The 25506-nt window shown below is 37.7% G+C and overlaps 1 protein-coding gene across 12 annotated transcripts in view; it reads right to left on the reverse strand.

Annotated features, from left to right (window-relative positions):
- The window catches only part of ATP2B2 (ATPase plasma membrane Ca2+ transporting 2), a 432089-nt gene that overhangs the window by 100837 nt on the left and 305746 nt on the right, over nt 1-25506 (reverse strand). For all 12 annotated transcript variants that reach the window (XR_008821629.1, XM_056337586.1, XM_056337596.1 and 9 more), the window contains 2 exons: nt 4074-4331; nt 2990-3115 (listed from right to left, as the gene is read on the reverse strand). Coding sequence is in view for 11 of the 12 variants with exons in the window: in XM_056337586.1 (XP_056193561.1) it covers nt 2990-3115; nt 4074-4331 (384 nt within the window). In the remaining variant the exon portion in view is untranslated. The remainder of the gene's footprint in view (nt 1-2989; nt 3116-4073; nt 4332-25506) is intronic.

The following is a 25506-nucleotide window of genomic DNA, read 5'->3' on the forward strand; positions in this document are numbered from 1 at the left end:
GCCAATGGTGAAAACAGTACTTCCTGATGCAGGGTGTTTATCCTTCACCAAATTTAGACTCACAAAACAAACTGTGGCTGAAATTAAAATGTCCCGTTTTGCCAGTTATTCCTCTGTCAAACCTGAACTCTTCCTCATTTTCAGCAGATATTTAAGGGAGAACAGCGGCAAACAACATCCTGACAGTATTTGTCTAAATTCCAATAGCCTACCTCGAGATACCTTACTGATGTCCTCAGTTGTAAAGATGAGAGGAAAATAAAATTTAAGGTCTGTTTGGTGTTGTTGCAGTTGAGTTTTTTGGGGGTTTTTGGTTGGTTGTTTTTTTTTCTTTAAAGGTCTCAGCTAACATCCAACAGGAACTCAGTTTGTAAAGCCAGTCAAACCCACCCTGAAAGACACGGCGGTTTCCAAGGTTTTGGTTTTTGAACTACTAATAATTTCCAGTGGGCACGTCAGCTCCCACATCACTGGGGTTAAACCTTGCAGTGTATCTAAGGAAGAAGGTAGCTTTTTCATGATGTAATCTCAAATCATCAACTCTGCTCCTGAGCAAAGAGAGTTCAGGGATTTTCTAACATGGCACAAGTAAAAAGTCATTACTATAAGTATGGAACAGTGGTGCGTTCAGTGCTTGCTAAAATACCACATTAATTTTCCACCTTATTTGTAATCACAATAGAGATGACATAGTTAGAAAAATAAAGAGTATGAACTATTTATCTCTGCAGTAAACCCGATAAAGACAAATTTCTCTCCTTATAGCAAAGAAATCTGAGTTTTGGGAAACAAGACAAAAATGTCTTTTCTCCTGACTGCCTTCCCTTTCTCTTCCCACCACGCCTTTCAGGGAAATACCTTCACATTTTCCAACAGCCACCACTGAAATCTACGGGTGTTCGAAAAGATCTAAATCAATTCAGGAGTATGTGAGAGTACATGAGTCAATGGAAACCTCATATGAGAAAACCCCTAGAATTCAACAACAGAATATTGTAATTGGTAGAAGTCTATATTTCATGATAGAAGTTTCTGTAAGAAAGTACTATTAAACCTATCTCTTTAATATAAAGATTTTTCTGGCAGTTATAAAGTTCTATTTAGAAAACATTACAACTAACAGCTAAGAAAAAAAGAAATGAAAAAAATACACAAATATTTCAAGGAAAACACTGGATCACAAATTTTGTTAGAAACAGCAGCAGTGAGCTACCATTCCTCAATCAAACATATCACTGCAGGCTTCTCCTGCTTACACACTGAAAAGCATCTCCAACAGAATTCTTCATCTATAATCAAATCAAGCCTAAATATCTGTACTATAGGATAAATCAAATTATTGTAAATCTAGCAAAAATAACTGTCAGTAGTTTCATACACTACTTGTGAAGGTCATAACACTTCCTTAAGTTACCTTACAGTACATCAAAGATCCAGAGCGACACCAAGAATTCAGAAAGTGGCACTGTCCCCTATTCAGCCTTTCTATATGTGTGCTGCCTGCAAATGCTGAGCTCTTCGTGGTAGTTTCTCTGCACAAATGCAGCCTTCAGAGTTTGCAGCTACTCCACATCTTTATTAGCCTCTACTGAACATATGCAAACACATTTTTCAGACATTTATAACTTGGAAAAACTTGGTGGTTTATAGTATGAACAGCAAAAGGCATACATTTGGCAGAGACACTGCAGCAAAAACAGTTAAGAAATAAAAACCAGAATATTTTTAAAGAATCCAAAAGATTTTTTTTTCCTAAAAGAGCAAAAGAAATGTTTTATTGCGATTTTATTCTCAGCAGTGATGGGGTTTTTTTTGTGCCATTTGAAAAAAAGAATTTTAAATACACAGTTTCAGGCAGAAAGATGCTTGAAGCTTCCTAAAGTTAAAAAAAAAAATTAGATAGTCTTTTGTAACATGAAGTCTGTGGCAATGGCAGGTGTACAAATAACATTAATAACTTCTTCATCTTAAGTTAATGCAGCCAGATTTTGCCCGAAATCTTACAGTTTTTTACCAGACCACAATTCCATGATTTACATAACAAACACTCATAATCTTGTAGTCAGTGAACTAGTTCTCTGATTTTAAATTTGGAAAGGATTTGCACTCTTAATTCAATAAAAATTGTCACATCCTTACTTGTCCCTACTTGTCTCTTCTGAACAGCATCTCTCAACAGTTGTTGCTTGGGAAACATCAGCCCAGTGAGGCAGGACGAGGGCAGGATTTCTGCAGGAATGTGTACTTATCTGCTGCATTGCAAATAAATATTTTATTTGGGATGACTCTTGGCTGACTGTACAAGCAGACAGCAAGGAGAAACCTTTCCACGAAAAAAAAGTTCAAATGTATTTGAAAATTACTGTTTCAGGTTATAACACCTTGACGATTGTTATGAGACCAGCAGGTGGTTACTTTGAAATTGCATCCCACCTGGAATCTATTGACAACCAACTTATTTAGAAACTATCTTTATTAGAATTAAAAAATCACATTCTGTTTAATTGATGTACTGTATAGAATTATACTACAAAATACAAGTATTAAAAATAACTTGAATTTATCATAGAAGTCAAGTCCACAATATTACAGTATATCCATTTCCTTCTTAGCATATTATTTCTTCTTCTATTGTATCTAGCATACAGACAAAGTGTTTAAAGATACTTTAAAAGGCTTTGAAGTTTAATGGTTAAATTAAAACTAGCATGCAATGAATTGAAACAATTGTTATTTCCCTAAGTAATATTTTCCTTTTCCTCTGAAAATATTTCATTACTTTCTCACTTTATAAAAATAAGTATGATGATCAGAAATAATTGCACACAATCAAAAAAAACAAGGGTGTGCCTTTTGAGTGACAGACTGATAAGGCCACTTCTGTGTTCAAAAGAGTAGTTGTATCTAGTCTAACAAAATGTGATGGCATGGAAAAACAAAACAAAACATGAACAGAAAGATAATTCAGTAAGAACTCAGGCAGATTTACCTGACAGTAGCATTGGGTCTTTGTCAACAGATTTGCGGACTTGGTCTGACTCTCCAGTTAAAGAGCTTTCATCAATTTTAAGATCATTTCCTTGAATAAATATCCCATCGGCAGGTAGAAGATCACCTTTCAGTAAGAACATGGTAATGGAAAACCACAGTGGTTTAGTAAGATTTTTTTTTTAAATTACATAATAATCTTAATTACAGACCCACAATTAACAACAATTGCATTAAAACGTAAAATGAAAGCAAAAGTGAAAGAACTGCTGAGGTATCTGTCCATACTAGCCACATCATTGCATCCCAGAGGGAAGGGCCTTTGTACTGCAAATATTTTTTGCCTAATGCTATCCCAGAATCATAACGCATCACGCATTTAACATACGAGGAACACAATAACCACTGAGATTTGGCAGGGAGAGTACTCTTCTTAACATGACATGAAGGTTTCTCTGCCAAACTTCACAGGGATTCACAACGGCTCATAAACAGCCATCCTGCCCTCCCCCCTGCCCCTTAGCTAAGTCCAGGGGAAACCTGATGCTTGATAGAACAGGCGTTTGGCTGGAATTTGCCAGCTCAGCCCCTGTTTGCTGGAACATAGTGCTTTCCCTAGGGCATATAATTCCAGAGCATCCACCTACTAGGAGCATCTGATCTGGGGGGGCTTACAGGTTCCATAGCTCTGGAGCAGCCTGCCAAGTTGGGGGATAACAGAGGCACAATTCCCTTTCATAGAGCATTTCAGACACTACCTCCTTCTCCTAACCAGGCAGAAACCAAAAATTCCAAATAGCGCAATCCTCTAGGAAAGAGAATTACCTTTGTATGAGCAGTTCTTGTCCTCGTCAGTGAAAGGAAGTGATGATTACAAAAAATAAAATCAATTACCTAATACAATTTCATAGCAAGTATCTTAGGTCTCCTTTTTGCCCTAGCAGCCAAATTGTCATCTTACCAGGGACAATAATGACACCACATAATCCTCTGTCTTTCCAATCACTTCCAGTGAAGTAAGCCTATCCTGTTAAAAAGGGAAAGGAGAATAAATAAGGTTCAAAAAAGCAGCTGACGGAACTTACCATATTTCACCTGTGCAATGTCACCAACTACTATCTCTGCCACTGGGATCTGGATCACCTGTCCACCTCGGACAACAGTAAATTTCTGTTCCTGCTCAATACGACTTTGAAGCCCACGGAATTGCTTCTCCTTGCTCCAGTCATTGAAGGCAGTGACAAGTACAACACAGATAACAGAGAGTAGGATGGCAGCACCTTCAATCCAGCCAGCTTCAGCCTCACCTTCATCTTCAGCTCCTCCTGTTGCAGTACCACATCCTGCAAAGACAACATTAAGCATCATTCAGCCAAGCAAACATCGGGTTCATGATGTTTATCAGAGGAAGAAAAATGTGCCGTGAAACGACAAGAAGGTTAAGGAATAGAACTGCTTTTTGAAGTACTGTCTGCTAAATGAAATATGGCAAAACAGAGAAAAAGTAGAAATAAAGATGTCTGAGGAAATGAGAAAAAAACCCCCCAAAATCAATATAGAAATTTTAGAACAAAAGTTCTACAATTAGACATTTTTTTTTTTTCTACTGAACAAGCGCTACCCTTGGTAAACCCAAGCTGAACAAATGGAAAAAGGCAGCACCAGTTCTGTTATCTAACAGAAGTGTTTATAGCTTCACCTGAGCCATCAAGCATTTCTAGAAATGTGGAGGACTCGCTAAAAGTGTCAAGGACTAAAAGAATGAGCAACATCAATCAATGCAAAGCAATGGCATTATATTAAGGTTAAAGAAAACAGATTAAAACAGATTTAAGAAATAATTTTCTATGAAATCTGTAAATGTTCTCAACTAAATGCACTTACAAAGAACACCTGTTTAAACAATACCATGAACTAAGTATATTAGTATTTAAATGTAATAATGAAGTGTGTTAGGGAACACTGAGTAAAAATAGCAGCCTATTATTGATGCATCATTCTTCCTTACAGAGAAACACAGTAGCACGCTTATAGAATTGGAAGTATACTTACAGGTAAAATAGTATTAAAAAAGATACATTCTACATATTAATTCTGAAGTGTTAATTCTGAATTGCTTTATACATATCTGCTAGTTATTTCAAAGTAACATGCGTTTAAAATTTAGATACATTTCCTAAATAGTATTCACAAAATAAAACCTACATAGCTCCCCTTCTTAATGAAGTAAGACCAAAAAAAAAAGATAGTTTATAATAGCGGACAGCCAAATACACATACTAGAATCACATAATTCAGAGATATTCCAACTAACAGGAGAGGAAAAAGGAGAACTCAATCTGAATAATAGAGCCTCCTCTCCCAAGTGGCCAAGGAAGAAATCTTTTGATTTTTCATGAAGAACCAAACTAGGTAGGCATTTGACATCACTTCTCCATCTTACCCAGGTACCAGGGAATTTAGCAACTCAGCAACTGTGTTGCTTCCACCTATGACTGCAGTTTAATTTTGGTATATTTGTCACCTGTCACCAGAAGGAACTAACAAGCAATTTGATTTCTCTTTTTAAGTTACATATATTTCCCTGTAACATAAGCATTGTAATTCATCAACCAGCTAACTAATTACTCTTGCATATGAACAGTAACAAAATCACCAAAAGTCAAAGGAAGAAAGATGAGACTAAACCTCCACTAAGTGAACAGAAGAAAATTAAAATAAATGGAGCTTTTACCAACGGTCTCCGTAGTTTAAATTTACACTTAACCTAGCTGGAAGGCAAAGCCCACTCCCAGCAGAAGGGGCTTTCCCAGCAGGTGTGCCCTTAGACTGATGACCCACATGAACCTTTATCTGCAGTACAGGAACCTTGCTAAAGAAATTATTTTTATAGCACCCAAGAAAGAATTTATGTAACTTTTGGTAACTTCAGTACCTTAGGCTACTCAAAACCAGTTGCACATGCAACTTACAAACCACATCTTCAATTTCTTCCTTCAGCAGAACATTACTTTTGGGAAGGGCTTATGAACTTTGCTCTGTTCAACCTTAATCATACTAATTGGTCTACGTCTGACTTTAGATTCCTTTTCCAAATCAGTAGATTCATTTTGACTTGTTTGGATTAAGTGGTTTCCCATTACAAGTAATTCTGGTTTGGCAAATACAAGACAAAAATTCACTACTCATTTTTCATTAGGTGTGATTTAGAATTAAGTAGCATGAATATCCCATTCTTTTTAACAGCATACCTCTTCTCTTGTTTCTCACAAAAGAAACATGGCCTGGCCTAGCCACAGTCAAAGACGGATTTTATTTCCTTTTGAGATGGTTGAAATTTAGTCTAGCTCACACAAAAGCACAAAGAGGAGTTCTTCCTACGAAGACCCCCTGGTCCAGGTAGAGAGGGGCAGCTCAGCCCTGCAGCGCTTTTAGGCATTGCCACTGGGGTGATATTGAATTATTTTATTCTGTAACATGCGTTCCTATGCTTTCGCTGAAAATCTTTGATTTGTGCATATGGATTACTGATAATTTGTGTTGTGATGTTTTCTACAAAATCAATAATTAACATTACCTAATACTTAAACCACAATTTTTTGATTTGTGCTGTATCAGCATAACCCCCAAAATCAGCCACGTGGAAGACACAAGCTGTGCTTTGCTTTGTACTTCATTATAGGGTCCCATTATGGCTCTGGATCTGCGTAAACTTTACAGTAATACTAGACCAGCAGAATACCCTCTCTCTACAGCAGAAAGCGACCTGTTTCGAGACAGTCATTGCCATTATTCCAAAGAACCGGTAGGTCTAGTCACCGCCTCTGAGATGTGTCAGAGAACCAAAAGGACAGCTAGGCAGTGCACTTGAACCCAGTGCCAACATACTGTACCCTGAATGGCTTGAAGGGTAATATTTCTGTGTCCCTTCACCAAAAAAAGCCTAAACTTCTCGAACCAGTAACAACAGGCAAGAATAAAAAATATTCATGGTCTTGGGTAATGAAATTAATTTTGTGTGTATGTACTGTCAGTATTGATCTTCATGTTAGTATAAACAATACCATTCCTAGAATGTTCATATAACCAGAAAAAGAGTAGTCTAACATAGCATGTAAATACAAGATGTTACTGTTAAAATGAAAGGAATTGTGTTCACCTGTCCCACAGATTATGCACAAAGAAAGAACATAATTCACTTTTCATATTATAGCTGAAAAAAATGTTTGTAAGAATGAAAGAAAATCTGGAGAAAACAAACTGAACTTAGATCAATTTCTTGGAAGGTGTCCCTAAATTTAACAAGCCTCCACACCAAGTAACAATTATGAATTTTAACTTCTAAAATCCTGACAAAACTCTCCATAACCTAGTGGAAACAACATACGTTCAAACACATTTAATTTATTTTCTGTTCATTCAATCAAACAATGCTAAATTCAGACAGAGGAAAGGTATTTGAAGGGGAGGAAGGAATTCTTGGAGTAAGGGCCAGGAGTACAGAAATCAATTGATAAACATGGTCTAAAAAAGAAGTTGGTCTTCTGGGTGGATAGAAGAAATTATGGGTTACTTTATGGTTTATTGGTTGAGATTCAATCCGGCTTCTATAAAACTACAGCTGTTGTATAAAACTGCTGCAGTGGTTACGATGATCCATTGGCCGGGGTTAATGACACACTGGGAGGTACATCCACCCCTCGAGGTAGACAGGTAGCATGAAGCAGACAGCTTTTAATCAGTATGACTCAAAATTAAAACATTCAACTGGGATATGGGAGAGACAATTTCCTCCCCCCCACCCCACCCCCCTCTCTCAAAGGAGCAGAACTCCACAATTTTGAAGACCACAGAGATGTTGCCAGAACAGCAGCAGGGCTCTCGCTCGCTGCCCTGCAGATCCCTGCAGGCTGCCCAGCCATGCCCTCTCCTGAGCACCCCGAACACGGGTGTTCCTGGCTGCTCTAGCCGAGTCCCTCATTTAATAATCCCACACGTCAGATGAACAGTGGTCCTAAGCTATCAGAAAAACCCAGTACTTCGTTACCAGTATTTTGGGGTTAGGAGGAAGCAGGATTTCATGCAAGGAGTTTGAACGTAAAGAACTAGATATCCCCGAGTTCAAGCGGCAGCTGAGCAAGGTTTTTGAATATCTAAGATTTGCAGGTAGATACTTGCCACAACAGTTCAGAAATTAAATTGCTCTTTTTGTGGATCTAGCCTAATATAAGGAAAACCCGGTTCTTTAAACAATGAACCAAGCTGACCATCACTTTCCCAGAATTTTGTCTTTGTTATTTACAGTCCCACAGAAATGAAATGGGATAAAAGTGCCAGATAAATCAATGCAAAACATGCACATCATTCTCATTACAAGAATAAGCTCCAGTAACTTTGAGGGAGTAAATAAATATCTAGTTCTTACAACAGTAAGATTTCAAGCCAGATGTTTTTAAACAGAGATTTACAGAGAAACTGGATTTAAAAATGCAACCTGCCTTTCAAGAGATAACCTATCTGTCAGGAAACATTTTTTTGAACTATGTTGTGTTCTTGCTTCCAAACTATTTTAGAAGTGTTCCCTTTTAATAGGGAAAAAAATAAAAAAAGAAGGGAAAAAAAAGGAAACTTGTATCTCCATCGGTGTAAGTTTGTAGAATTATTTTGTACATACTTAAGGAAAAAGAATATTTTTTTTCTTCTGCCATTATGTCACACAGATTTTGTAGAAGTTCTAGAAAGACTTATATGAATTTACAGGAAGAAACTGTATGCAATCATAGGAGAAAAAGAGCCACATATTTCTCTAACTACACACTTAGACTATCTGTCCTTATTGTATTACACAGAGTGACACAGTATTGACTTTATAGATATGGGGAAAATAAGAAATATAAATAAGACACACATAAGACTTCACAATAATATGCCTAGGTAGCAAGATATAGTTTAAAGCATCTAATGTTGATTAGCAATGCTCATATGAGCTTTAGAAAATAGTGTTAAGGTCTAAGATTGCTGTTACGCTTTCACTAGATAGTACTTGGTTCTCAATGTTGCCAAAAAATACGCCTGAGATTTTATTGAAAGGCACAGGCTGAAAGCATCACAAAAGAAATTTTAATATCCATATATGATTTGTAGTAGGGGTTTATTCCAAGACATGTGAAGTACTCATTTAAAATTATATTTAACATAGGACCTATCTGTCAGAAAATTCAATTTCAAAGGAGTAACCAAGTTGTTAATACGAAGCTATTTTCTGCCATAACTAGGAACATATGCCACGTGTGTGTCATTCCCCAAAGTCTCATCCTCACGAGACAGAAAATGCATACTCAGTTTGAAACTGAGATTATAAAGATTTGAGTACAAGTCAAGAATGTAAAGGGCTGTAACTCCTTTGGCATAGAAAAAGCAGATGAAATCACAAAATGGGATTATCTTATTCCAAAAGAGTGTGCAGGAAAATACAGGTGAGCCAACCCCCCACCACAGGAGTGTGGGACCTGACAGTGTGGCCTTAAAGAACATTCAGAAATACAGAAGAGGACTAATATGACCGTATCTTCCATAAAATATCTCAAAAGTACATTACCGAACACTTGTGGAAGGAGAACATGATTTTATTAGCTTAAAATTTGACCAGAAATAGGTCAACAAAGACTGATTAAAAAGTTTTCTATAGAAGGGAGATGAAAAGAAGAATCCAAAGGTGAAGAGGATTTAGAAAAAAAACAGTGGGGAAGTAATTCAAACACACATATAGTCAGACCATCTGAAGTCACAGCAGCCTGGGTTTCCATCTCATCAGAGACTGCGAGCAACCTGGGTGCAAGAGCCATGGGCTACAACACCTGCCCAAGAACCTGGACAGCTGAGCAAATACCCAGGCACTCAGCCCGTGCTGGACTCATTTATGCACTTAATTAATTGCCAGTAATTTCAAAATTAGCTTGAGAAGCCTGCTCTGCATTAGCAATATATACGGTATATATATGTTATATGTGAAGTTTTAGAACAACAAAGTAAGAAGGCATAGGAAATTAAAAGGAAAGGAAACTGTATGACAGAAAAGACCTAAATATATTTGTGCCTAAAGGGAAGGTGAGAAAGGAGAGGAAGATATATAAGAGGAGGTTAAAGCACTTCAGAAAGACAGTCAGCAAGAGACTTCACTGTAGGAAGCAGGAGAAAATAATTTGGTTGAAGTTTTTAATCATTTAATTTGGTGAAAGCCAGGAAGAGGGGAAGGGAAAAAAAAAAAAAAAAAAAAAAAAAAAAGAAAAGAAAAGAGAAAAAGGCCACAAATAGCCAGACACCATGATCTGACAGTTTACCAGGCTCATGTTCTGTTGGAAACTGGAATGCTTTTAAGGTCACAGACACCATTTCAATATACGTTTCTCGTAATATCAACCAAATCTGGGCAAGTACAGAAAGAAGCATACAAGCACTGCGCAGCTAAGAAGAATATCTGTTCAAGATTTCAAATACTTTTAAGGAGATTCTGAAAGCTGCTTTGAATAGCAAAAGGATTATAATTACCAACCATACAGTCTTAAGCTGCAGCACAGTAATTTTTAAATCAGAAAAAACATATTTTTAAAAATCTGTGAACATCTGTATTCCTAAGTCCCAACCTACAGCACATACCTCTCAGCTACTCATTTCAACCTACACGTTTCTATTTTTAAGCTGAGAATACCTTGTGGCATTTACATTCCCTAGGAAAATCTCATAACGCCCCCAGAGGTAATTTTTTTTTAGTCAGTCAAACCGGTTTTGTCATCAGAAAGACAACAGTTCCCATGATAAAAAGTTTTTACTTAATTGCTTTCTGTAAAGATGTTGCTCCTGAGCTGCAGCTCCAGCACTGATACTACTTGAACTGCGCAGCTCTGAGTTACAGCTTTTCCAGTAGTAGAGCTGGACTCCTGTTACGAACATCACAGGTGGTGGTACTCACATTATCAGATGTTTTCATTTGGGTAGGAAAAGGGACAATAACCAAAAATTATGCAATAAATATAATCAACCCTTCACCTTAACAAGATTTTTTTAAGCTGTAAAGATACTTGTAATACTTAATGTTACAAGTTCATTGCTGTATCATATAATTTGCTGTAAAACCAGTTCAAAGAGCAGCTGTCAGTTACCGAAGTATTAATATTCCCCAAATCCCCTTCCCCAAATCCTCTGTGTGATGATCATCAGATGCTGAACTGCTCCCAATAAGGGACAGCACAAGGCAGTGAGGCCACCGGCCGGCAGAGCCCACGGTGTCACTGCAGAGCCACAGCTAACAGCAAAGTGGCAGGAATTACTAGAACTTCAAATAGGAAGTTTTCTGTGTTTCTCTCATACCCGCCAAGGGCTTATTCAACCGTGAAAAACATTTTCTAGTTAGTAAGTCAGGCTGCGTCCTGCAGAAACACATGCGTTTCTGCAAGCAGCCATGCAGACGGGGTTTGCTGGCAGGAGATGGCTATATTACACACGTCTCAGGCTTAGGGTGCTTGTATATTCACTAAAAGTGATTTTTGGATATATATTTGAAAACAATATTACAATTCCTTGCTTTGTGATATATCAGTTAGTTATATAAGGACTCCAGTGGGGCAGCGGGGGAAAAAAAAAAGAAGATACTGTCCCTATAGGTTAGTTATATAACTGTCAACTTTAGAGTTCAATACTAAATATTTACACATTTTTGACATATTCATGAAGGAAACAAATCTGTAAGCCCTGAAAGCATATAAATCCACACATTTCTCAGCCTGATCACAAATGTTTGTGAGCAGAGAAATATTAATTAAAATACTCACTCAACTTCAAGAGATGCAGGATGTCGAGCAAGATTCCTCTGGCTGGCACCTCCGAGGACAGGCGTTTTGCAAAGATCCGTCCAAGGGATGGGCTTCTAACTCCACCAGGGCAATGGAAGGGAACAGGGCCATACAACTATTTCTAGAATGTCTCTGTGCAGCTTTGTTTCTTTTTGTTGCCATAGAGAAAGGCAAATGCGGGAATTTTAATCACAAATCCTGTTCTTAGGGATTGCAAGAGAAAACCTTGAATCCCATTGGCATAGTTTTACTGTATATTGCGCCGAGCTAGAAATGTCTGGTAAATATAGCCACATATTCAAAAGGTAAAATACAGTTTTCAAATGTAAGAATCAGACCTTGGGAGATGTTCTCTGTGTTTATTAATAGAGTTCAAGTGCAGTTCCTCAACAGTGCTTGCAAGGTCATGTCCTAGCTGAGTTTTACTTACAGAAATAGTCGTTCTGGAGAATCTCTTCTTGGAAAATATGTGAGAAGATTTTATATTTCATCCCAAGGTTCTGTATCTCATTACCTCATATCCCTAGTTGAGAATTAAGTTGTGCTTGGCAACCTGGACACCTATCTAATGAACAATATCTAAAAGCAACCCAGTTTTGCCAATGACACACACATCTCTAATGAAGGGAAGGTATCTATGGGATTTAATTTTTTGCAGTCCAACACAGATTTGTAGAAACCAGATGTAGGTCACTTTACATTAGGAAACAATTATTTAATTTGCAGGTCCCATATGACACAATGTGCACATTTTGCACTTTACAAGTTGTTAAAGTATTGTTACTGAAGCCAGCTCAAGTCTTAAACTTACATCATTCAGTTGTATCACTGACATCCAGTAATGAATCTGCTCCCTAAGCACACTTTGTGCTGGGGAACAGTAGAGAACTGATAGTTTCGATACAGTCAAGCAAAACCAGAGTGAAACCATCCTGAAAACTGTTGTTCTACTTCATTCCATCTGTATTTTGGAAGTGATACACCTGCTTTTTTCTGAGTCCACAATGCACATAGTATAATTTCCATATTTCCTTGAGAGATACCTAAATGAGGCTTTCCTTGCTCACTCTGAGAATCTGTGTATAAACCTATGTTTTCTTTCTTGTTGCTTCTTACAGAGACACCATATGTGTGGTATGCCCAGATCTGCAGTTCCAGATTTCCACATTGCAATAAAAGTATCAATTGACACAAAAACCTCCAAACCACTACAGGACTTGTTCTAGCTCATTCAAGAGGTGATGGGTTCAAAGGAAATAGGGGAAAGAGAGAGAGTCAGAAAGACAGACTGTATACCTAGCCAGAAAAGTTGGAAGGCAAGAATCAATAAGTCTGTAATAAGGAAGCTTCAAAGAACACAATACCCACTAAATAAAATTGTAATGCAGCCTTGAATAACCTAGAAGTAGGCCATTTGTAAGCATAAACTAAAAACCAGGGTAGCATATTATAACACAACCAGTGCAATGTATTTTCATCAAAACACTTCTAAAAGAGCAATTACATTCACTTAAATATCTTTCCAGTAAATACGTTTGCTGTCAACCCAGCAAGAATTTGCAAAACAAGTGTTCTCACACATCATCAAAAATACTTACCCCATAATAATAAGCAATCATAAAGAGCTTCACAGGCATTACTAAATGTATGAGACAGTAAAAACGTTCTCAAAAAAGACAAAATAATTAAATGAAATAATTAGTCTTCTCTTAAATTCTTGAAGTAATCTATATTTAGGGGTTAACCAAAGAAGTAAAGACCATCAGTCAAAAACTAAGGTTCCCAATACAGGATAACATATTCCATAGAGCAAGAGCCTATAACTATTCCATAAAGAAACACATATTTATTATTATTTAACTGTCTCTACAGAGATACTGAAAAAAAATAAATCAAATTTAAAAAATACTTAAATTTGTCAAAAACAAGCAGTTTTGATGTATCTTTTCATGTCAGTACAAATATCAATGTCCACAATGAAATTCTAGTTAAGGTTGAAGGTTTCTTTGTATTCAACCAAGATATATAAAAATGGAGTTACAAAAGTCTCCAAATTTATGTCACTGTTCCGAGACTGCAGACCAAGTGTACATAGTCTTAACCTTAAAGGCTATTGCCCAGCCACTTAGTTTAGGCTCTTTTCTCAGGGTTTTTATGGAAAAAAAAAGGTGGAAAGACTTTGGTTCAGTTCCAACGCAGAAGAGAAATATGTATCAATACTTTGCTGTGAAATTTTGCTTAGTGACCAGCCTTGATACCTCCAGTTAGGGGTTTTGAGGATAACAAAACTGAACTGACGGTATTAGCAAAGTGTTTAAGTTTAGACTACACCAACAACAGGGCAAACCAGTTTACAGCAATGAAAAACACATATCAGAGATAAGGGATTCCCTTCAGATGTTATTATTTAAACATCAAATTATGACAAAACTGTACGACAAAGTACGACAAAACTGAATGGAAAAGACAAAATCAGTTTGAAAGATATATATACTAAATTGAATTAACAACATAGGAAACTATGATCCCAGAGAACTGTGCGAGTTTTGAATCACTTACCTGGAATGCTAATATAAATAGTGTTGGTTGGTTCAGAATAACACGAGAAGAAAAAGGAATGACTTCTTCCACTGGGATATATTTAAAGACTATACTTGGGATAGGCTATTGTGCCAATGCAAACAAAACATTTACAAATAAAACAGATAGGAAAAAAAAATTATAAGTTCTGTTAGCTTGATATTAGCAGCGAAGCGGCTGTCTATATGTTGAAATAAAAATTCAAGTTTGATAGAGAATTCTAACCTTGCTATAAAAAAACCTGCACTGGGCACACTGCACGTACTGGGGAAAAGTTGTCTTAGAAGACCCTTATTAAACATGAATAGCCCATTTAGGTCCTGAACACAAGGCTGAAGGAAAAAAATATATACTCTCAAGAAAATAAGTACATTTGGAGCTCCAACTATCCAGGCACTCTGTACAAACACCTCAGAAAGCTAAAGCTGCATTAGTGTCTGGAAACAGGAGGAATCCTCCCATTTCTTATGCAGCAACGCCTGGATTTCCAGTACTTCCTAAACACAGCTGGATGGAGAGGAGGACTGGAACACTTCCTCAGCTACCCCTCCCAACGCGGATCACTGAAAGCTCCAGGAAACACAGAAGCCCATGAAAATAAATGCATTTATTTATTTATAATAAAATAAATATCTATGTATATAAAATATATATATATAATTTTAAAATAAATGCTTAACCGTAAACTAGTTATCATCAAAGTACTTGACTTTAAATAGACTTAAGAAAAACATTTAACACTAACACAGGGCAACAAGTATCTCATAAAAACATAATCAAATTGAGAGCTGTCTTACTTATGCTTCATCTAATAAATCCTTACAAACAAAGCCTATTCTCTTTCTGTCTGAAGCGGAATGATCAGAAGAGCAAATCACCAAAGAAGGTTTTCAGGGTGGCACCTGCCTGAGTAATGGATGCTTGTACTCTTCCATCGCTCTTTGATTTGTGTTCTAATCTAAACTAAATGTACTTGCTTCCCAAAATATTCCCTTTTTCCTTTTTGTGCTTTAAAACCAGATGTTCTAACCAAGACTATTTTAGTGAAAGACTGTATTTAACAGAAATGCTACCAAAAATTTGCAAGATGGTTTTGAAAAAGTTGACTTTGCCTGGAAATCTTGAGGGACATTTCATTGGAACTTCCAGAAAATCAAACTGGAGCACAGGATGAAGTTGTGATTGCCGACTGATACATTTCATACAGCCAGGCCATTTAAAGAGTAATTGTCAACTTCTTCCAACTTACAAGCCCTGCAGAGAGAAGTCACTAAGAACAGGTTATGATTTGAACAGGCCCCTTCAAAATAATTAATGGATTCTTGGAGGTCCACAGACCACAGTTTGAAAGCCACTGATTAAGAAAAGTTGTAAGTGAGTAGCTTAAGCAACTTAACACAGGTAGCATACCGCAAACCCAGAACGTCAAACCAGTGCTCTTTTGAGCTTAGGCTCTGGAGATGTATTCTAGAGCCGGTTCTTGGAACACCTCAGCCTCTTTTGGCACTGTTACTGCCTCACTCACCAGCCATATTCAGGAGAAAAGAAAACCACGTTGCATAAGATAGGGAAGATTTGTAGACCTCAGCCACAAAACCAGCACATAAACTACAGTGTTTATTAGTTTCATTAAATTTCTCATCTTCATTACTTTGCGCTATAAAGCTTTAAGAGGTGAAAAATCATGTCACTAAAAGATTAAACATTATATCATAACGTCTTGCAGCAGAAGGCATTAAAAAGTTCTATCAATGCTAGCAAATAGTGTGGCCCTATAAAAGTAGTTTTTTAGTGCAAATCTACGTGCTAAGGGAACATGTTTCGGGACCATATTTTTCAGTTTAGTTTCATGCCAAAGGATGGGATGAAATCCCATCTGAATTGCACATCCAGTCCGTGCACTCCCTGAAAGCACCCTGCAATGTGAACCAAAGCATATTAACTGGGGACAAAGAGGGGATGTAACTTCTGAAGTGTACTCTGCATCCAAACAAAAATGTAAATTTAGATACATCCAAAGCAAGCTAAAGATGCATGTAATTAGGATAACTTCCATTTAGAACATACATTCTATATATATTGCATATTAATTTTAGTTTCAACTCATCTAGTTCTTAAGATTCTAAACATTTATGCAAACCTAACTGAAACAAGATGAGCAGTATATCCTAGACAGAAAAGGCAGAACTCCTTATGCAAGAACAGAAATAAACTGGAATCAGTTGATTAAATTGTTACTTTTCTGATAGGAAATATATATATATATGTATGAAATATATATATATATGTATCTATACTTATATGAAAAAATGCATATATCGGCATTAACACACATACATCTATATGCGCACACAGATGCACATACTTAACAAGTAGTATGGTTAAGTGTCATTACACCTAGTATTAACTCTACTGCATTAGATGTAGTAGGTATGGACTGTAATACCACGTACTTATTTGCCTGTGCTTTCCTCCTGAAGGCAGAGATCAGCAGGGCAGGGGCTGCTTCTACTCTCTGTCTGATGGAGACTTAAAAAAAGCCTCAAGTGCATCCATACAAATTTGAAGTGGAGAGTTTTTAAGGTTCTTTTCCCCAGGTCCCAATTCAACACCTGATTCCAGATGTGTTTGCTAGATATTTTGTCTCAAAGGCCTGTTTTACTGTTACCGGTTTCTCTTTCAACAACAACAAACAAAAACCAAAAAAACCAGCAGCAAAGCGCTATACATCTGCCTTGCCATCACAGTTTTCGTGTTCAAAAAAGAATACCTTTTTCATTTCAGTCATCTGGGCTTAAACATTTTTTTTTTCCAGATAATAACTTTCCATCTTACTTCAAACCCACCAGCAGACAGACGTGAGCCATGAGCACAGGCAGACTTTGGGGTTTCACATAGTTTGTTTGAACTCACACAGACTAGTTGGCAAACAGCACCCTCCTTTGAAACTGTAAAACAATTCTATAACAGATCCAAAAATACTTTGAATTTCAAAGTCACATAATGAACAGATTTTGAAAATTTGAAAAATAATTCAGGTTTTAAAGCTGTTAAATTAGAACTTATTTTTTAATTCACAATCAAATAAGAAAACACTCAGTATTCCTTTATTTATATTGATTTATTTTATAAGCTATTAAAGTTAACTTTTGACAATAAAGATGTTTTCAGAGCTTTTGGGTTTTCATTGGTTTGGGGGAATTTTGACCTTTTTTTTAAACACATTTTGGCTCCCTTTGTTAAACTCAGTGCAATACTTGTACCCCTCTGTGACAAAGCTCGGTGAAAAAGCTATTTCCGTAAATAGCTATTCATTATATTTATGACGCAGTTGTCTTCAAGTAGACAAAATATGGCTGGAAATATAATATGACAAATCAGTCTTCATGCTTGTGTAAAAACATAACACGGCAGTGATGTGTTTAAAGCCTTACAGGAGACATTTAGGCTATACACCAGGAGTAACTGTCTCTCTGCATGGACACTTTAGGCAAATTATCTAGGAAAGACACAAAATTTCCATCGCTGAAACCTTTTAAAAATAAGTATTTCTGTCAAGAATGGCTTAAGTACTGTTGATAGTGCTTTTGAGTATGGGGACAGACTAAATGACCTCCACGACCCCCTCAAGTAGGTTTTCCCAGATCCTGCCTCTTCTGCTTTGCCCTGGATGCCATCACCAGCCATCGCCAGCTGGTGGGTTACCCAGCCCAGGCAGCTGCAGGGGCTGGACCATGCTCTGATGCAAACACCCAGCACATGGCTACTATAGGGAGTGTTGGGGAGCTTCAAGTAAATACAACTTCACTGCTCTGCGTAGGATGAAAAGAAAGCTTGTCCTCTCTGTTGCAGTCACAGTCCCCCGCGAGCCTCGCTGGGCGTAGGGGGCAATGCCCAGATGACCCCCTGCACCACTTCCCCAGTAGTGCCTGCTGCAGGCTGCACAGCACCGCTCTACAAACCCACCGAGCAAGCCACAATGATGCAACTTCCCAAAATCCACCGAAGTAGCCAGCATGAACCTGCAGGAGTACGCCCGTGTAGCCAGGTTTATTACTCTCCTTGCACAACCCAGCAGAGGGGCACTGAAGGAGGCTGCTGTGACGCTGTCTGAGCTTCTGCCCCCTCCCCAGTAGCATCACCTGGAGCACAGGGGTAGAAAACCCCAGAGAAGCTCTGCAGGTTTGGTTTATGACCTGATGGGTTTGTCAGCTACAGCTGAACACCAACAGCCAGGCTCCATCTGGCTCCACAAACAAGCCACCGAGCCGTCCTCACATCACGCCCTCCACGACCCCACAGCGCCCAGGACTCCTGCCAGTTCATCTGGTTTTGGAGCCCTAAACTGAAATTTGTGCCATCTTTTGAATCTAGAAAACAACATAAAAGCATAAATGTTTCAGAAATTAAATAGTGTATCCAAGTAATGACAACTCAGATGTGCACAATTTTGTCCTCATGAAAGCAGCCTTATACAAGTGTCGGAAGGCAGTGAGATAACCTGCATGCGTGAGTTTGGACACGTGTAATAGCTGGAACGTCCAACCTGTTCTGTTCTCTGCCCCTGGATATTTAGACGTTGCACTGAAGTATGATTTAGGGCAGGAATTAAAAAGTAAGATACTTTCTTAAGCAAATTCTTAACGGAACTAAATATATTTAACAAAACATACTGGGTTAATGTCACTAGAAGCCATATGCTGCTTCACCTCAGCCGAGCTTTGGGAGGAAGGAGGTTAAATGCTGGTGCTCTGGCAGAACTAGCTGTTTTCAAGAGCATATATATTTCCAGTTTCTCCTGGGTTTTCTCCTATTTTCCAGGATGCCAACTGCTTCATCCTTTGTACTGACAGACAGTTTAGACTGGTTTAAAAGATCCTTTGAGAATCTCATGGTTTAATTTTTATGAAGAATGATAACAGTACTTGAATGTGTGCAACAACACTCCTTAAAAGTTGTGTTTTGATAACTCTAAAATTAATCTATACTTTGAGATTAATCCCTTTTATACAAAGATGCTGTTTTCTAATAGCTGCACTTCTGTGGTCTCAGCTTCTCTTCTGCCTCTGCCTCCTTGCACAGCACAATAAAAACCTCTACTGCAGTGACAGCTGGATCAGTGTTATTTGTTTAGCAGCAAAGACGATAAAGGATTCCTATTAGGACACATCAGCTTTTAAGGCTGCATGACCCTTATACCCTCTTATATATGACCTGTTTTTTCATTGATTTAGTATTCCTCAGCGCTTGAAGAACGTTATGTAACACACTCTTATGGAGACTTACAGAAAAATATACACACTTTGGGGTTTTATAGTTAAAACAAGGGCATTGGAAAGCACTCTGAGACAAATGGGAGGGTGGTTGGAATTCCAAATCTGTTCTAATTAAGGGCTAAAATGAAATATTAGAGCTAAAACCCTCTGAGGAAGCACCTGGTTCGTTATAACATGATGTTGTACTAGACAAATGGTTGACAGTTCTGCAAAATCACCACCAGTGCTTGCAGCCTGCAAAGCGTACAGATAAAGAACTCAGAAAGCGCAGCTAGACTTCTCTGCCATGCCAATGCGTGATTAGTTGACACTGACAGTGAGGATTACAAGACAGGTCAGCTGTTCCCTTGACCTTTCGAGATATACAAGAGATTTGAAGATGTTCATTAATTATTGTTGTCTGAAGCATCTGCAACAAAATTTCTGAAAATATTTTGAGTAATTGTTCGGGGATAAGGGGTCGGTTTGCTCTTTTACTGACGTAGTGCATGAGGCAGGGTAGAAGTTAATATTCAAATCCCTACAAAGTATTAAAATGAATGAAATTTAGTTCACTGTATTTTAAAAAGGCTTCACGTTTTCTACAATACATTTTGCATTATGGAAAGGACATAAAGACATAACGAATTTTCATGGTACCAGAAATATTACTTGATGACATTTTTGAAATATAAAATGAGCACAGATAGGTCATAGGATCAGTTTTTCATCTTAATATTGGCTTAATAACTGGGAGGGATGGAAAAAGTCTTACAGTTGTTTGTTGCTATGTACCGATATGATTTTAGGAGATTTGTAAAATAATATTAACATTTGCCTTGCAAACTAGATTTTTATGCTGCCTATGTTTATGTATTTTAATGCAATCTATGTTATCACATGTAAAATGCTTTTTTAAAAAAGGGTAAGATCTAGAACTGCCACAAAGACTAGAGAATTAACTTTGTTCAGCTGACTCATTTCTGACATTTCTGATTCTTTCACTCATTAATCAGATATATTAAGTGCATATTAATGAAACCCAGGGGGACAGATTTTGAGAGACATGGAGACATATGCAACACTTTCATGTACCAATCTTTGTGTCCCAAGATCTCAAAATGTCCCTACAAGACTCTCACTTTGTAAAAGTCTGGCACTTTTACAGAGACTTAAAACATCGATGTGCTTCATTAACCATGTGAGTAGTCCTACTGAATTAAAATGCTAAGGAAAACACATGATGAAATCCTGGTTGTGGACTGTATGGGTAAAGACAAGGTAAAAATTTATAAATGCTGCATTAAAACATTTAGTTAATATTCAGTCATACTCAGTGTCTCACTAGGAAGTAAATGAACTGAATTCCTCAGAGGATGAATCAAGATTTTTATGTGGTTATTTATCTGAGGTTACTTTTAATTAAGTTTAATTACATTTGGTTCAAGTTCCTCAATAATTAGTGCTTTCACCTTCTTTAACTTCTTTGAGGCAACTGCTTATCCCCCAGGGTCATTTAAGGAAAGGGGGCACATGAGTATTTCTTGTTTAAATGAAATCTTGAGCCATGCAGAGATTTGCTAGTGCTCATTTCTAGTGTTAAGGTCATACAAATGATCAATATTAATAAAGATAAAAACAATATGTTTGCATTTGGCAGGAAATGATTGTGCTCTACCACAGAATTTAATAGTACCCAGTGCCATTTCCAACACCAGATGAGATGGCAGTGCTCCTGCAGAGCTAATCCTGCTATTCGTGCTGTATCCAGCATTTGCTTCCTGCCCAAATGACACCTGTGTGTTTCTCCTGTGCCAATACGTGTTTGCGTACACAAGAATCTATTTCAAGGTTTCCTCAGCAAGCATTTTGTGTATTTATACAATTTAAGAATGAGCTGATTTCCTCCGAAAAATGTTAAGGTTTCTAAATTCACCCGAGAAAAACAGATCAATCCAACAAGATGTTACACTTCTTGGAAAAAAGAATGTAAGGAGTTTATGATCTGGGTAATAACTCTAAAACCAAAAAATGTTTCTATGAGAGTGGGAAGAAAATTGTGAAGAATTGGATACTGAAGGAGTGAGACACTGAACAGCAGCTACCTGAAAATACTTATATGAATGTAGTTGTTTCACAACTACTGGAAAAGAAAAAGAAGGGAAGAAAATGACAAATTAACAACTGGGAAAAAGAGATTAAATTCATCAAATCTAAGGTCAAGCTGTCTCATCATGCATGACAACACAGAAACGGTCTTTTTCCTTCCTGTCCCACCTTGCCTGAATTACAAAGACTGCCCGGCTCTCCCTGCAAGCCCCAGCACTGACCCTGGAGGGGAAGCTGGGAAGCGATGCACTGCTTTCCTTCCGAACAGAAAGGAAACACACGTCTCTTGCATACCAATAAATTGAAGAAACTAACCTCTAAGAGCTGTCCACAGGGCAATACAGCTGCGAGTCATTATTTCTTGTGATGTTGTCAAGGTTGTTTTGGGGGTTTGTTTGGTTGTTTCCTCCCCCCCTCTCTATTGTCCCTTATTCTTAACACGCATCTTGCCAGACTGTGACGGTGACCGGTACCTGCTGATTTAGCATGGCAGGCTGAGATTCCTACCTGCATCCCCCAACGGAGGGAAATTTTCTCTGTATGCAGCAAAATACATACAAGAGCAGAAGACAACAAACTCTGCACATGAATCTGAATAATATGAAATATGAATATGAAAAATGACAATTACCCTTGGGAAAAATAAAAAATACCAAAACCAATTCATGGAAAAGGGTAAAAGCTGGATGACAATCTTCAGCTGTTTATACATGCAAATACAGAGCAATGAATAAAATTGTTAACATGACCTTAGAGTTGTATTAGAAAGGTGGTGTTTTTTATTTTCCGCTGGATGCAGGGGAATGCTTGAATGTCTGCTGTGTGTTATTAGGGTAAAATTCCCTTTAGTAGCCTAGATGTCACATGAAACTAAGCTGCAAGAAACTGTACACTTGAAAACAGACATCATGCTTGTGGCTTCACATTGAACACTGGGATGTTAAAACATCTTACCTCAGGCTACTTTTTTCCCCCCTTTGTAATCCATGTAAAGAAAACAAATTCAAGGAAGAAAAGTTAAAAGGTCTGTTACATCCATGTAAACAGTGAATGATTTGTCAGGTGTTGATATCAGTGGGTTTTACAACCAGGGAATAAGAGCCATATGTGATACAAGGCCTGATGATAGTAGCAAGGGAGAGGATTAAAGGCGGCTCAGAAATTACTGATGAAAGTGTTAAAAGACTGAAAACTTTTAACCAGTTCAACAAGGGTATAGATGGGGGGTGCACTGAACCTGGGCAATGCTGCTGATTTGCTCTGAATTGCAGGGCAGGCCATATGAAGACAACTTCAGAAAGGGACAGAATAATTGCAAATTGCGTTAGACAATTCCTGCAAGAACTGTTTCAGCAGAGATCTAAGCGGAAAGAGTCAATCCCCCTCCACCCCTCCCCCTGCTGAGCTCCCCCCCCCCCAAAAAAAAAACAACAAAAAAAAAAAACACCAAAACCAAAACCAACAACAAACAAATCGAAACCCAACAAAAACCAAACCAGGTGGAAGACACCTGCAGATCTACAGCCAAAATGAGACAGAGATGTGGGAGAAGCTGAGAGAAGCACTGCCATTACTCACTCCCTTGATGGGTTTCCGACTCAGACCCAGCTTTTCCCAAAGGATGTTTCATTTGCTCAAGCAGTGTAATGGTTCGAGACCCCAGCGTCCAGGTACTTGATCTCACAAAGCAGCAATTTGTATTCACATACTGTCTTTAAAAACAGGACACTTGCTATTTCTTTGCAAACTATACAAAAATGGTATCACCGTACACTGATAAAGACTAGCTCTAATCTACATAACAAAAAAACCAAAAAAAAATGAAGCCAGGATGCCATATATTCTTCAAATGCTCTTTACATGTCATAGGCTCACTATTCTGTTTGCTCAGGGAGCAGTCTGTATTCTATTAACCCAGGACACAGAAGGATTTTGAACAAAGTATTTTTCACTTGCCTAAGTTGCACCCCTATGTGATCACCACTGTAGTAGAGACTACATCTGCAGCGGGAATTTTCTCTCAAAATATATTCTCTAAAATGCAGCAGCAGTTTTGCAGTTTTTGAGAGAGTGGGAAAATGATTCTGCGGGGATCAGTAATGAGAGCAGTGATGGCCACAGGGCTGACAATAACATGCAGAAGTTCTCGATTGCTCCTGATGGCCTGTCAAAGGGTAAAAGGGAATGCAAAACAGATCATAAAAACAACTCTAGCATAGCTTCTGAGAACAAAATTCTTGAACCTTTCACTCTTGCTAAGAAATATGAAAATACAGAAACTGAACTGGCTTCTGGAGAAGCAATAAAATTGCACTATTATCTAGTAATTCCTGTAGATCAGGTCTTGTGATTGCAGCAGAAAATGAAATGTTTTCCGAGATTTGCCCATATCTTAAATGAGGAATTGTAGTAGAACTAAAACTTCATGTACTATCAACAGATTACTATTTCCAGTTAAGATTAGTTGAGAAACGTCGCTACTGACACTTCAAAACCACAGAAACATCAACTGTTTCCAACAGTGTAAATTGAATGCAACTCAGTAGATAATAATCTACTTTTCTCAAGATAATACCAAACTGTGTTATGGATGTTTGAAAGTACAATTATGCTACAGTCGAAGGGCATAAATTTGGCAATGTGACAACATTCATAGCTTAAAATTGGAAATGTTAGCTAATCTAGAAGTACACACAGAAAATGAACTTTTAACCTCATAACCACCTTACACAGCAAAGTATGCACTAATGCACATACATTAAACGATACCCTTAGACAAGGTTTCTGAAGCAATTCATGCACTCTAATATATTTTAGAAGTGCACATTCCTCCTTCAAAAGCCTCAGAAGAAAAATATTTTGCATTTAAAGTGCAGAAACCAGTTAAATACTAGTTCTGTTACAGCTTTAAAAAATTAAAGTAGGTCTCTAGTGTCCAAAAAACAGAAAGAGTTATATTAATTCTAGAAAATAAAGATGCCTTCCAACTTATTACACTAATGAGGTCATTGGTAGATAAAAGTTTAGGATATGTGAAAGGTAGTTATAAACATATTAGGTATAAAGGCAGCGTGTATGTACCCTTGATTAAAAAATGACGCAAGGTGGTGTTTCCCTAGCACTATGTCTTAAGGTCTCTTATTTCTTATTATTAGTTCTTATTCCTACAAAGAAAGGCTGTCACTTCGCAACGGTCACAACTTTTCAAGTTAGTCCTAAGCAATAAGCACATGAAATATTTTTATTTTTAAACATTTCAAAATTCTGCTGGTTTTTTTTTTTTAACATGCTGTTTAAAACTTTCTGTAAAATGTTACTTCCATTACCTTTTCCTTATTTGAGCTTTCATGTAAAGTCAGTATTTTTTAAAAAAATGCTGAATATCAACGTGTCCAGCAGGAGAGAAATGCAATTTTCCCTTCCACTCTCACACTCCATCCCCGCTGCTGCAGGGTACATGGCTCGGGGCAGGCCTGGCTTTACTGCGCGGTACGAGCCAGCTCAGCACCACTCCTGGCACCAGGGTGACATCCACAGGGCTCCGCTCCCAATAAAGGCTGAGGAGGCTAAATCAAACCACAGCCTTGCTTTCCTCTGGCTTTTTCAGATGCTTTTCCACCCGCCTTCGGTGGCTGCTAACCAACTTGCACTACACCACTGTCATCTCCTATTCAGGTCTCTTTATGTATTTGACAATAATAGAAGATAAAAGATATCCAGCTCTC

The sequence above is a fragment of the Falco biarmicus genome, chromosome 4 (genome assembly GCF_023638135.1).
Source record: "Falco biarmicus isolate bFalBia1 chromosome 4, bFalBia1.pri, whole genome shotgun sequence".
NCBI classification, from domain to species: domain Eukaryota; kingdom Metazoa; phylum Chordata; class Aves; order Falconiformes; family Falconidae; genus Falco; species Falco biarmicus.